Source organism: Arvicola amphibius, chromosome 7, assembly GCF_903992535.2.
Source record: "Arvicola amphibius chromosome 7, mArvAmp1.2, whole genome shotgun sequence".
In the NCBI taxonomy this organism is placed as follows: Eukaryota; Metazoa; Chordata; class Mammalia; order Rodentia; family Cricetidae; genus Arvicola; species Arvicola amphibius.
In genome coordinates, this window is record NC_052053.1 from 72822771 (window position 1) to 72837953 (window position 15183).

The 15183-nt window shown below is 49.1% G+C and overlaps 1 protein-coding gene across 3 annotated transcripts in view; it reads right to left on the reverse strand.

Annotated features, from left to right (window-relative positions):
* Positions 1 to 15183, reverse strand: part of Eml1 (EMAP like 1) — a 159010-nt gene that overhangs the window by 64420 nt on the left and 79407 nt on the right. For all 3 annotated transcript variants that reach the window (XM_038337119.1, XM_038337118.1, XM_038337117.1), the window contains exon 2: positions 4486 to 4668. In XM_038337119.1, the coding sequence (XP_038193047.1) occupies positions 4486 to 4642 (157 nt within the window). In that variant the 5' untranslated portion in view covers positions 4643 to 4668. The remainder of the gene's footprint in view (positions 1 to 4485; positions 4669 to 15183) is intronic.

The following is a 15183-nucleotide window of genomic DNA, read 5'->3' on the forward strand; positions in this document are numbered from 1 at the left end:
TGATTTTATTTCAAGACAAGATTTTTCTGTGTATCCCTGGCTGTCCTGGAATTCACTCTGTAGGACAGATTGGACTCGAACCCAGAGATCCACCAGCCTCTGCCTCCAGAGTGCTGGGATTAAAGGTGTGCACCACCATGCCTGGTTGAGGGAACACCCACTTTTAATCTAGATGATTTAAGGTGGAAAGACGTACCTTTAATTCAGGCCATGCCTTCTGCTGGCAGCCTATATAAGGACGTGGAAGAAGAAAGCTTGTTCTCTTTGTCTGCTCGCTCTGACAAGTCCACTCCTTCACTGGCATTGGAGCCTACTTCTTTTGGGATTCCAGAATATACTAAGATATCCAGCCTTGTGGACCAACCAACTCCCGGATTCTTTGGACTTTCTGTTGGTAGACTGCCATTTTGGACTACGTGGACCACAGCGTGTAAGCCACTTTAATCAATTCCCCATAAATCTATTCATTCCATCAGTTCCATTCCATTACAGAACCCCGACTAATACAAGGAACCAGCAGATTTTTTAAAAGGCAGTATTTGGTTGACATTGTGGCTTCAGGTGAGCTACTCACTTCCTAGAGGAGGGGGCGGCTAGACACACAGACCCACGTTCTATCAGTGTGCTTTAATAGAATGGACTCTACACCCAGGCCCCGAGTCCAGGCTAAATGCTGTGCCCCTAGAGGTAATAGAAACACATTGTCACCACTGGAGTCCTCCCTGAAGGGCTGAGGGAGGGAGCAGTTACCAGAGCCTGGGGGGAAAGAAAGCAGAGGCCCCTGAGGACACAGCCACTACAGGGTGCAGGGACAGTGCTAGGCTCTCTTAGAGTTCCTCAGGGAATCAGACAAAGGCAGGAATATTCTGATCCTTACCTTTCCTTTCCTATATCCCAATCCTAGAGGGAGGTGGAGGCAGAGGGAGCTTGTAAGTGAGGTAACTCCAGCAGAGGCTGGCGGGGAAAGACCCGGAAGATCAGAGCCAGCTGTCATCACGCTAAGAGTGCCTCACGCTGCCGCATGCTGCCGGCTGCCCACTGAGCAGCCTACTCCATCAACAGTTGGCTTCTGAGAGGTTACACCTGCCACCAGGCCGACACATAGAGGGAACCTGATACAGAGGCTTCCATATCCACGGATTCAACGCTTGGAGGGTTAGGAACAGGAAGTGAAAGTCCCTAGCACAGGGCACAGCACACAGGAGATGAGGTGGCTGACATCCTGGCTTCAATTCTAATGATGTGATTAAAACACCCCAACAAAAAGCAACAAAAAGCAAAAATTGGAGAAGGGAATTATTTTAGCTCACAGTTCCGGGCTATCATTCAACCACAGCAGGGGCATTGAGGCAGGAATCTGAAGCAGCTGGTCACACCACAGCCACAGTCAAGGATAGGGAGAGAGGAACGTGTGTGTGTGTGTGTGTGTGTGTGTGTGTGTGTGTGTGTGTGTGTATGCTAGTGCTCCTTCTCTATTCTCCTATAGTCCAGGACCCCACATCACAGCTCTGTGAGATTCAGCCCCCAGAGCTTCAGACACCTAGTAGCTTCACCCCCAAATTGACATAGTGTAGGGGCCACTCCACCCCTCACAATACATGTCTCCCTATTTCTTGACTTCCTCTTGCTTCTCACTGTGTCTTCCCAGCTTTCAAACTGACGATGCACTTCCACTAGTGAAAGCCATGCACACTGGGGCATTAGATAACCATGAAAACGTCATTTCTTGTAGGCTTTGTAAACGATCAAATATCATTCATCATCAAGTAAAATAAAATCCCTAGGCAAACCCTGTCTATTATTTCCCCTACTCTTCAAAAATCAGGAATTTTAGAAAACCAACGCTTCATTTAAGGCTGTTGAGACACAGTCGTCATCAGGTCTATTTGTGGGCAGATGAGTAGGCCACGGAATATCTCAAATGACCGAGTTTCTGGTCTGAAATACCCCAACTGCTTTGCAACTTAGGAGCAAAGATCACTGGAAAGGATTATTCAGAATACAGAGCTGAGGGTAGCATGTGCCTCTGAGGTGGATCTGGCCCTTCAGCACCACGAAAGACAAAGAACAGGGCCTTGCCAAGGGGTGGGAATGCAGCCGAGGACTAGAGAAGACACAGCTTGAGAGAGACCAAGAAGATCCAGTGTTAGACAGTGCTCTCCCAACTCTAGTGGCAATCCAAGCCTGGAGTCAACAAGAAGAGAGAGAGAGAGAGAGAGAGAGAGAGAGAGAGAGAGAGAGAGAGAGAGAGAGAGAGAGAGAGAGAGAGAGAGAGAGAGAGAGAGAGGGAACCTTGTTTTTTGACACAAGATCTCTCACTGCTCTAAGGCTTGCCCAGTAGGCTAGGCCAGCCAGTGAGACCTAGGGACCCATCTCCTGCTGCTTCCCTATAAACTCAGGTCACCTCATCCAGTGGGGACCACTCTCTGGTCTTCATGTGTGCGTGGCAAGCACTTTATTGACTGAGCTACCTCTATGGTTTAAGAAAGCCTTTTTTGATTGTTGGCTTGTTTTCATTTTGTTTTGCTTTGTTTTGTTTTTTGAGATAGTTGTCTCTTTATGTAGTCCTGACTGTCTTGGAATTCACAGAGATCCCCCTACCTCTGCTTCCTGGACGCTGAGAGTAGAAATGAGTATCACCATACCCAGCCAAGAGAGGCACTTTTAAAGGGACGTTAACACACTACAACCTCAGTGTTTTAACCAGAGGAAACTCAGCAGCCTGGAAGGGGCAGCCACACAGAAAATCAACTCTGGCAAAAGGTGAGGCACTGTAATCAGATGTAAACATCAGGACACTGGTACACATGCCTGTTGCAGAGTATTCCTCTACACTCTGGGAAGATGTGTCACTGTTTGGTTTAATGAAAGGCTGAGTGGCCATTAGCTAGGCAGGGAGAGGTTAGGCAGCACTTCTGGGGACAAAGAGGTCTTGGGGAAGAAGAAAGGTGGAGTCGCCAGCCGGACGCAGAGGGAGCAAGACCAGCAGGAGGAGAGGTAAAAGCATGAGTCACATGGCAACACAAAGGTGAATAGAAATGGGTTAATTTAAGAGTAAGAGCTAGTGGGACAAGCCTAAGTGAAGGCCCAGCTTTCATAATTAATAACCCTCTGTGTTGTTTTCTGTGAGCTGATGGCCCAAAGACAAACCCATCTACACATGCCTGTGGTAAGGGGCTTTATGACATCTTTTGATTCTGAAATTTGAAGGCATGGTCACTACAAAGCAACTTAACATTAAGTGCTGCTTTTGTATGCCATATCCTGGGAGGGGCATAAAGTAATGGCTTGAATTGGCCAGAAACCCACTGATACAGACCTCTGTTACAGGTTGCGTCCCCATAGGTAGCAGAAGAGTCTCAAAAGCTGCCAAAGGCACACCCTGAAAGAAGCTGAGCAGACAGGCCAGCTACATGCCTTCTGGACTCGGTTTTCTAAAGGGGTCTCTCACATCTCCACCCAGACTGGCCAAGGGGCTGCCATGTACACATGAGTGGTTTATTGTGTTTCAGAGTAAGCTGAGGATGCACGAGGAGATGAGACAGACCCTCAAGGTTTCTGGATGGAACCCCCAGCAGGGACTGATGCACTCTAGGTCAGCTCCCTCTATCCAGGCAACCCTAACTATTCTCAGACCATCGGGACGGTCCTGTCCTTGACTCAAAGAGTATTTAAGGATCATCTACAAATGTGAACTTCAGCATCACGCTGGACAAATCGCCAACAACATACCAACAAACACTGTTACACTTTGTGAGATTAGTTCAATGGAGCAGGGCTAAGGACATTTTGATTTTGGGTCAGTTTTGGAGTAAAACACCTGTGCTTTAATGCTGATGTGGATGTTGTATCACGCCCACTCCTCTGTTGATGTACCACACCCACCTCTCTGTGGATGCTGCGCCACACCCACCCACACCCATCCTGCTGTGGATGGTACACCATGTCTACCCTTCTGTGGATGGCACACCATGCCCACTCCGCTGTAGATGTCACACCACACCCATCCTGCTGTGGATCCTGCACACCTGCCTTGCTGTGGACACTGCACATTCCCCCCCAGCCCCCCCATTATGGATGCTGCACCACACCCACCCTGGTGTGGATGCTGCACCACACCCACCCTGCTGTGGATGCCGCACTGTGCCCACCCTTCTGTGGATCCTGCACCATGCCCACCCTGCTGTGGATTGTTGCACCACATCTGCCTCACTATGGAAGCTGTATGCACCCACCCTGCTGTGGATCTGCACCACACCCACCCTGCGATGGATGCTGCACTGCACCTACCCTGCTGTGGATGCTAGACCAGGACCACCCTGCTGTGGATGCCACACCACGCCCACCCTGCTGTGGATGCTAGGCCATGCCCATCCCGCTGTGGATCCTGCACCACGTCCACCTCACTATGGAAGCTGTATGTGCCCATCCTGCTGTGGATGCCGCACTGTGCCCACCCTGCTGTGGATCCTGCACCACGCCCACCTTTGGTAGGTCCTTTTCTGTTAAGCACAGCTTGTTGCTCCTCTGTGATGTTCAGCCTCCGAACCACGTCAGCCAGCGCTGACTTGAGCAACTGGATGTCATCCTCCTGCATCTGGACTCGTTGCTCCAGAGAGGCGATTCGGTCTGATACCTCCATGCTGCTGGCAGCGGATGCGCTGTCATCTAGACCAAAGAGAAGTGTCGGGTGAGTGAGATATTCCCCATGACAATCGCATCTGTACACACACCAGAACGCTGTTTGAGTGTGATATAATCTACTGATCTGAGATAAAGGCTTGTTGGCAGAATCACAAGAGACGGTTTACTTTATGGAATTTCCGATCTTTATTCCACTACTGGCATCTCTCTCTTCACGTGCTTGCCATGTTTAACTGAGGTCTAAAGTGCATTCTGTTTTTCTACATGCAAGCCAGTGTGTTTGCTCGCTCAGTGGTATCAGAGAACCTCAGGGACTTGAGTAACATCAGACTGTTTACTTCAAGCTCTCAACAGCGCAGAATCCCCTCTGCTTACTTGGCCTTTCTCCAACAGTGCTGGCTGACAGGCAATCTGTGGATGGAGGACCACACTGCTCATTGGTCTGCTAAGCCTGTAGTCACTCTGCCTCTTGAAACCAACAGAGGTCTATCTGAATCCTTGCATCTCAAAGATCCCCCCAACAAACCATGGCCACACAGTCCTAGCTATGCTGATGGAGAGCACCTAGAGCAAGGTGAGGATGTCAGCATCCACAGGACAGCTCCATGAGATTCAGACACAGCCCTCAGGGATTCAGGTGCACAGTATCACTCCCAAGTATCACTCCCAAATTAGCACCAATCTGGGAAATGTGCTTCTACTCTTTGAAGGACAAAGCATTGAGTGGTCAAATCTGTCTGGTAAGCGAGCCTTTATGTAACAACCATGGTCATCAGAGTCAGAGTCACAGCTCCTGGCCACTCCACAGAGCTCCGCAAGACCTTCCTCGCTCTCCCACCTCAGTTTTTAGAATTGTCCTCCTCACTGACTGTGTTCCCCCCATACTGCCTTCTCCGTGGTGGTGTGAATGAGAATGGCCCCTACAGGCTCAGAGGTTTGAATACTCGGTCCCTATTTGGTAGAACTGTTTGGGAAGAATTAGGTGGGGTGATCATGTTGGAAGTATCACTGTGGGTGGAGTTTGAGGTTTCAAAAGCTTAATGTCATTCCCAGTGTGCTCTCTTTCTTGTGGATCAAGATGTGAGCTCTCAGCTGCTGCTCCAGCCACCAACTGCTGTGCCTTCACTCCACCACTGTGGACTCTAAGCCGCCAGCACCATTATAGTTAGGATGTTTTCTCTCAGGCCCAGGGGGCAGATGGCAGTGCTGCAAACTTTTGGGGTTGGGACCTAGCAGGGGCTCTAAAGTTTCTGGACACATGCCTCTGCAAAGGATTATGGAATTATGGGGTCTCCATCTCCTCCACTCCTTTCCCCAGTCTCTTTTTTTTTGTGTCCTGGACACGAGGTGAGTGTTTCTGCCCCACTGCGCACTCTGGCCTCACCACAGGCCCAAAGCCACAAGGCCAACCAAGCATGGACCAGAAGTTTCAGAATGCTGGGGCAGATAAACCTCATCTTTCCCATAAGTTCGTTATCTTGAGTCTGTGGTATAGTCACGGAACACTAACACAGAAAGATCTGCTATGACCTCTCTGGGTTGTTCATGTGGACAGCTGCTTTTAGAGAGGACACACAAATTTGTGTAAGGGGGTCTCAGCCAGCATCATACGGGAGCCTGCATGGTCCAAATCTGTACAGTATATATCCACACTCAGAGTAAGACAGTACTGGCTTGCTGATGATGGTCTAAAAGTTCATGATTGAAAACAGCGCCACTGCACCCTCAACAGGTGGGCAGAGGGGCAGACAGGTGAGCCTTGAACAAAAATGTCTAAATCAGGACTCTCAGTCATGTCACCAAATTTGTACAGGAAAAGGCACAATTGAGTATTTTACCAGAAAAGCGCCTCAATATCTGCCTTTGGACACAAATAAAAACCAAAGTGCCTCGTCTTCTAAGGAGGGTCTCTGCTTCTGAGCCTTGTTGAGGTTTCCCCTTGAGATAACCCTTGGGCTTTTTGGGTCCTGCTCCGCTGTGACGGTTTGTTTGCTTCCATTTCTGCAGGTGAAGACTCTCAAGAGCACAGCCGGGGAGACAGCTTGGCAGGCGGCACTTGAGTCTGATGGCTTCCCCCCAATACAGCTGGGGAAGCAGATTAGACGGGGGGGGGGGGGACAACAGAGCCTGCTCTGACCCACACAGACCGTTGCTGACAGTCGAACACGTCGCCGAATGTTTCTCTCACTTCTGTCAAGGAAGACTGTGTTGGACTAGGTATGGAACACACAATAAACCCACATGTTATCTGTTTTTTAATATTTATTTATTTATTATATATACAATATTCTGTGTATATGTCTGCAGGCCAGAAGAGGACACCAGACCTCATTACAGATGGTTGTGAGCTACCATGTGGTTGCTGGGGATTGAACTCAGGACCTTTGGAAGAGCAGGCAATGCTCTTAACCACTGAGTTATCTCTCCAGCCCAAGTTATCTGTTTTAAAGTAATTTCAGATCTGGTACATCCAGCACAATTTATTCAGGGAAGTCATTAAAACCGAGTTTGTAACAAGAAGCTGAAGAGATGGCTCAGCAGTTAGGAGCCAGGACCTGAATTCAGTTCCCAGCACCCACATGGTGGTTCACAACCACCTGTAACTCCAGTTTCAGGGGATCTGACACCATCTTCTGGCCGCTGTAGGCACTGCTACACAAAGATGCACATATATCATGTAGGCACTCATACATAAAATCAATCTTTTTAAAAGTTTTTAAACATTTATATCTTAGTGACTTCAAAGTTTTCACATCAGTAAATCATTTTTCTTATAGAGTTAGAGGAAGCGTTGTAAAAAACAAGCTTTCTCTACACTTTAATTCCTTGGGTTGGGGTTTATCTGCCTTTGCGAGAGGGTCTTAAGTAGCCTAGGCTGGCCTTGAACTTGTTATGTAGCCAAGCATGACTTTAAACTGATCCTCTTGATTCCACCTCCCAAGTGCTTGGATTACAGATGTGGTCGTCACATATGATTTATGCAATGCTGGGGACCAAACTTGGGGCTTTGTGAGTGCCGGGGAAACACTCTACTGACTGAAGGAACCCCCAGCCCACCTCAGGTTCTTAAGACTTCCATTTTAGAGTGGAACTCCCTTGATGGGTCACCTGCTTACTTGGGTGGCCTGGGCTCTGCTTACCCAGCCCGGGGCTGTCACTGCGCCCCTGAGGAGGTCTCTTCCAGTGTAGAGTGACTGTCTCCTAATTGTAGCCAGACCACAAAGCGGGACACTGTGCCCATGGTGGTGAGGCACTGTAGAGGCCTGAGCAGGTAGCTTCTCTGCAAGCCTCAGTCAAGAGCAGAGATTCTCAGGGCCACACATATATACATCTTAGCATTGCTGTGGAATGTTACCTATCAGGAGCAGGGATCCTGGGGTTGTAGAGGGAAAAGGGTACGGTAGAGAGAGCACTGGTGGGCACAGGAGCATGCGCGTCAGGATTCCTGATTTTCATCATTAACTACTGGACTCTGGCAAGTAACCTGACCACTCCAGGCCCAGTTCTCCACGGTGTTCTCATGAGGACGAATGTTAATGTATACAGAACAGCTGATATTAACACATGAATGGCCTGGAGATACTCATGCAGTGATAGTGTGTATTCACACATAGGTGGCGTGCCCCTTATCTGAAATGGAGTGTTTCCAGAGTTGAACTTTTTCAGGTTTGTGTTTTATCGAGTGAGCACGGGAACTATCTAAAATCTAAAATGCAGCAAGTTGATTCTCTAAAGCTTCGGATTTCATGGCTATACTTTGAATTTTCAGGTTGGGAACACTCTAGACGCATAGCTCACTGCTACTACCGTTATTGTTATCTCAAAAAACAAAGCCTGACCTTCGGCACCCCTGGCGAAGAGTTGCAAAGCCGGAAGTAAATCTGCAAACTGTGGTGACTAGCTGGTGAGGTCACCCAGACTGAAGACACCACTTCTGCTCCCAGCACTTCTGCTCCCAGCTCAGTGACAGCCTCAGGACAGAGTGTGGTCGAAGTCATGTGACCTCTCCACCCCCAGCAGCTCCAGCACACTAAGGTTGGCTTACAAGCATCTGGTGCTGCAGTCTTAGGAGAACTCTTCTAGCTTGACAGCAACAGTTAGGCAAAGATGTGAGAACACGGGTCAATACAAAAGAGCTAATAAATCGACCAAGCTGCTCCAGTACAGCCGTGTGTGGATGACACCCTCAGTTTCCCCATTTGACAAATGTACAGTCAGACGCTAAGGCCAGGGTTCTCAACCTGTGGGTCACAGTCCCTAAGGCTGGGGTTCTCAACCTGTGTGTCACAGTCCGGGGGTGGGGGGTTGTATATCAGATATTTACACTACAATTCCTAACAGTAGGAAAATTACAGTTTTGAAGTAACAACAAAGATAATTTTATGGCTGGGGTCACCACATGAGGAACTGCGTTAAAGGATCGCAGCATCAGGGAGGCTGAGGACCACTGCTCTCAAGCAACTGGGATGATAGAGAAAGGAAAGAAGACTGAAGTCCTTTAAACCATATAGCCCTGGCTGGTCTGGCACTCCCTATGTAGAGCAGGCTAGACTTGAACTCACAGAGATCCACCTGCCTCTGCCTCCTGGTATTTTCTATTTGAAGTATTATGTTACCTACGAAACTGTCTTCTTATCCTAATAGTTAGGATTGGTTTCAGACAGTAGGCCCTTGCCTGTGAAAGCCTGTCTCGTAACTGCTGACATGAAATCAGAAAAGTAGTTTAAATAGTTGAAAATCCATCGGCAGGGTGAAAGCCAGCTCCCTGGATGTCTAACATAGGCTCCATAAAGCACTTGGGCACTGGTGGTGCCTCAGCTGCGTGTTACTGCACAGACTTGGCTGGCAGAATAACTTTAAGATCGAGAAATCTAAGTCCTTCTTGTAGAAGGTCTCTCTTAGGCCACTGTCAAACAATGGGCCACTTGAAGCCAGGCAGAAGGGCAGCAGAGGCAGAGGCAGGCAGATAGGTCTCTGTGAGTTTGAGGTCAGCCTGGCCTACATAGTGAGTTCCGGGAGAGCCAGGGCTACATAGTGAGACCCTTCCTTAAAAAAACAAAAACAAACAGTAGGAAGATACCAAGTGTGTCAGACAATGGCGATGAAGACCCTGGGCATCAGGCAGCAAGGACAGTGACCCCTGAGAGGTGGTGAATCAAAGGGTAAATCTACAGCTATTTCAACATGTGGCTGCACCTTCCAGAACAGGCTGCACGGAAGGACACAGGTGGAACCTGTGGTGGCTCTATGTCAGGGAGACAGAGCTAGAGATGACAGGCGGCACACAGGAGAGGAGGACGCTGCCAGGGGGTACTCCAGACACCTGCGAAGGATGCTCCTTTGTCTTCAGGGGTTGTGCAAGGGTCACAAAGGAATCTTCCTCAAAACAGACACAGTACAGTCTCTGGAGCCCACAGAGAATGGTTCCTACCATTTACGTGTCAATGGTGTCACTAGACTGAACAAAGGAAGGACCCCTCACGATGGGCCAGGAGCAACAGTGCTCCTATTCAGGAGCCACAGGGGACTGAAGGACATGTTAGCCCTCTGGGAGGAGCTCTGATTCCGGTTCTCTATGGAACTGAGGCCCGGGAAGGAGTGCCAGCCTCCCTGAGGTGTGCATACACCACACCATCCACCTTGCCCCTTCCCAAAGAGTCTGTGCACACAGGCACACCTTAAATGGAGAACTGGCCGGCCAATAGAGCACAGTCAACTGCCTCTACTATTCAGCTCCATGCCAATGCCGCCTTCTGATCGTAAGAATTCACCTTGTTTAATGTAAACTTGAGCGGTAAACCAGGTCTGCGGGGCTGTCAGCCTAAAACAGCCCTGTGTGAGTAATGGGTACCAGTGATACCCTGTCAAATGGCTACCCAGGGCTCTCTTGTAGTAGCAAGAATTCCACTAGTGACGGTAAAGCTCGGGGCCTTATCCCTGCAGCTACTGTCTTTGTTTCTTTAGAACATGAGCTCGTCACAATGTCCGCAATTTATCCCACCAGAAAGTAGGTACCATGGCTGTTTCTTCCCCGTGCTTTACCCCAAACCTAGAGTGGGTTCAGCACTCCCTGGAACATGACACACCTGTGTAACTGGATCAAATGACACAACACACCCCCAGTACTCATGGAGCCCACAATCTGTGCACACACACTGGGGCATCTGTTTCTACAAAGAACACAACAGCCAGGTTGGAGCTGTGGGATGTGTTGGTCAAATTCTGTCTGGCATAAAGGGTCAAGTTCCCAGAAGAAAGTACATTGTCTCGGGTCCCTTGCAAGATCTAACCCAGAGCGCAAACTGTCCATCCTCCAGCCCTCCTGCTGCACAATGCTCAGGAGAAGGATCCCCCTCCAAGCCCCAAGGAGAGCTATAGCTGTCATGTGACCAGAGCAAGGCTGACACTGTCCACGCAGGAGGTGGCTGCCTCTGGGGCAGGAACTGGCATAAGCATAGGAAGACCAACCTATCTACCGGCACCAGAGTCTCTTAAAGGGTGGTTTTACAGGGGGAAAAATCAAGTTATCATAAAACGTGAACCAGTTGTGTATTGTGAACCAGTCTCCCCAGCCCTATGCCTGCACCCAAGGGTGTACCGGGATTAGGAGAGGAGTGTCAACTAGACAGAAAAGGGACCTTGATCTGTTTCTGGGAGGCAAGGCTCTATAGAAGCTCCTGTCACTTGTCACCACACTGACGCCAGTGATGATCCAGAAAACACAGATGGGTTGGACTGGTGACAGCCAGCATGTCTGGTGAGGCAGAGCGGGCCAGAGAAAGGGATGCTGGAAAAGAAATGGGCTAGAGAGGCTTCGGCAGCCTTAAGCGGGGTCCAAAGACATGAAGACAAAAATAAAAAAAGCCACAAAGGAAAACACTCATCTCGTACACATGTGCTCGCTCAGGTAGGAGAAAGTGGTGTTCTGGTTTGGGGAGCTACCCCAGTTGGCTCCTCAGCACTCTTTACCGTTAACCTGAGAAGCAGAGTTAGGGCTACTCAATGACCTTTTCTGAGGAACACTCCTGACAGTAAGGGGGCAAACAAGAGACATTTCAAAACAGACAAGCATGCATGCCACACTAACTGGCTCTGGATGTCCTACCCAAAAGGAATTCTACAGGTCTACAGGATAAGTCAGAAAATGAGAGAGACAGAGATTCGGGAACGGAGGCAGGTAGAGAAATAATTGAATAATTGTAAGGCATGTTAATTCTCTCTCTCTCTCTCTCTCTCTCTCTCTCTCTCTCTCTCTCTCTCTCTCTCTCTCTGTTTTGTTTAATCCCAGCACTCAGGAAGCAGAGGCAGGCTGGTCTCTGTGAGTTCCAACCAGCTTGGTCTACATAGTGAGCTCCAGGACAGACAGCCAGAACTACATAGTGAAACCCTATCTCAAAAGAAAGAAAGAAAGAAAGAAAGAAAGAAAGGAAGGAAGGAAGGAAGGAAGGAAGGAAGGAAGGAAGGAAGGAAGGGAAAAAAGAGAAACCATTAACATGCCTTACATATATGATTATTATTGTTGTTCAGGTAACTGAATGTCAAGTGTCTATCATCACTTACCAGGGAACACATGCATGCATGCATGCTCAAGCACACGCATGGATGAGAGTCTACATTCTCATACATAGTTTCCGCAGTTAATGTTCAAACCACCATTTGGACAGAGTCGAGGTGGAACTTATAGAAGAAAAGAGCAAGAACAGCCCTGGAAGGAGGCAGATCTGAGAAGACTGAGGAAGTGTGCTGCCCACGTAGACCCTGGAGTCCCTCCTGACAATTAGTCCCTACAGGCTCTGATGCTACAAACGCCTTCACTCACAAACGAGCAGCCAGAGTTTTCATCTCTGCACGCAAGGTCGTCTGTCTGCTCATCACTCAGTATTCTACTGCAAACAATGTGGCAGCTTCAAGGTTGCGCGTGGACCTGCGCGTGGACCTGCCTTCTGGCCTCTCTGCCCCTGCTGGGGGAGCAGTCCAGCCATCTAACCACACAGCCTCTTACTGTGAACAGCTTGTGGTTAGCCACAGAAGCGTTACGAAGCCCATGTATTAACATATGGGAGCGCACTTGCAGATACCAGACTTGAGGATTTTCAGGTCTGCCTCTATTCCACTTTGTCATTTCTGGTAGAATCCTTACAGTGTGGAATCCCTACAGTTGGACAAGTTGGGAGGCCTAGAGCACACAGCAAAAGCTCTGGGAGTCAGAAGGTCTGAGTGCTGTCTCCCTGAATGAGTCACACAGTGTTGGGCTCACAGCTTGTCTGGGCTAAAGGATGATGAGCCTCTTCTATGGGACTGCTCAGTGACACCCTCTTAAAGCTCTGACTAAGAGTTGGGGGGATGGCTCAGTGGGTAAAGTGCCTGCCGTACAAGCAGAAAGTACTGAGTTCAATCCCAGCACCCACATAAAACCCAAGGCAGTAGCATATGGCTGTAATCCCACCGCTGGAGAGGCAGAGGCAGGAGGATTCTCAGGATTTGCTGGAAGAAAAGAAGAGGAGAGGAGAGGAGAAGAGACGACAGGAGAAGAGAGAGGAGAGGAAGAGAGGGGAGGGGAGGGGAGGGGAGGGGAGGTGGAGTACGAGAAGACGACAGAGAAGAGAAGAGAATGAGATAGAGAAGAGGAAGCGACGGAATAGAATAGGAAGAGATAGAGCAGAAGAGAGAGAAGAGCGACAAGCATAGCCTAGCCACTGAGGAAGTAGGAAGAACACCAATCTCTGGCTGGTCTCCACATACATGTACATATGTACACATACATGCATGCATGCTCACCACACAGAGTCAAATCGGCAAGAATGTGGGGAAATCCTGTAGGCAACCACCAGGATCACTTAGCACCCCACAGGCCCCCGCTTTAACCTTCCAGTGTAACCATGTGACAGCACCTGAAGCAGGTGGCCCCTGGCTGGAAAGCAGGGAGACTTGTCCGCAGAAGCTGAAACATGTCTCAGCCATGCCGTGTCTTCAGCACACAGCTGCCTCCTTTCACACTCTCCCCTCCTGCGGTCCGTCCACTCCAGCTCACTGCACACCCACGGCTTAGATACAGCGCTTGAAATAACCCTTCACGGGAGGTCAACCAAAGCAAACACACAGCTTCCATTCTGAACTGCCCCAGATCCTTTCCTAAGGTAAAGGTGTGTGCGTTGTGGTTGGGAACAAGTTTCCTCACAGAAAGTACATCAGTTTGGGAGGGAAAGATCCCTCTGCACATTTGGCATGCGTTTTTTGCCCACATGGACAGGTGCGCATGCGCGGCACCAGCGAAGGCTCAGCAACCAACTAGACAGTAAAACTCTGAGGCGGACAGTCCAGATTCGGTCTCATCTGTGACAGTCCTCGTCCTACAAGCTGCTACACGGCAGAGCAGAGCACGTGATTCTGGCTCTCCTCCACGCTGTAGTGGAGTGAGCATTTCTTGGGGCATGCTGGCACAAATTACAAGCAAGAGCCACATGCCACAAAGCTCATCCTGAGGAACCACAAAGGCAGAGCATACTGACAAAACAAAGTACTATGTTAATCCTCTCTTCATCAAAAAAAATCATAATAAAAGACAGCATCCAGGCAAAGCTAAGAAAGGTTTAAATGAAACCATTTAGAGACAGGTTGCTATGGTTTGAGTCTGAAGCATTCTCCATACACTTAAGTGTTTCAATGCTTGGTCTCCAGCCAGTAGCGCAGAACTATTTGGGTGTGCATGAAGTCTTTAGGAGGTAAGGCTTATCTGACAGAAGTGGGTGACTGGGGGCAGGCACCCAGCAGACAGTCCTAACACCCAAACCTACTTCAGTCCTACAGTGGAAATAGGACCTGCGGTTCTTCTCTTCCCGTCTCACTAGGGCCTCTTGTAAAAGATGACGGTGCATGTGCCGTTATTCCTCCTATCCTGACTCTGACCATCCAATAGCACAGAAACCATAAATCATAAAAACACTCGCGTACTCATTAGTATAGAAGATAAAGGTAAGATTTCTGAGAGCCATGAAGCCAAAGAGAGATGCTTTCCTCTCAACAGAAAATCATTCTGCTGGGAAAACAACAAAAAGCCACCACCAGCATTTTACCCACATATACAGACCTAAAGACTGAGTTAACACAGGACAAACATATACATCATAGAGCTGTGTCACCTCGGCATGTTAGGCTTACCGTGCGCACATCCGAACCATCTCCAAAGGCTTCCTGAAGAGTTTTAGAGTTTCTCTGTTCTCCTCTGTATGTAGGAAGGACTCGGAAGGCCCGGCTCTCAGGAGTCCTTTCCTCCTAAGCCTGTCGACCTGCTGACACATCCCTTGTGACCACAGCTGGCAGGTCCACATCCTCCCACTGCAAACCTCCAGCTTAACCTCGTCCACTATCCATGCTGGGGTCTCCTGCATAGGCTCCCCTGCTTCAGAGCCCTGACTGCTGTAGACAACTGTGTGTGTGTGTGTGTGTGTGTGTGTGTGTAACCATGAGACGTGATGTTACACAGATTGCCTTGCTTCTACTTTTCCTCCCACCTGTGTCATTTACAGTAATGTAAAACCT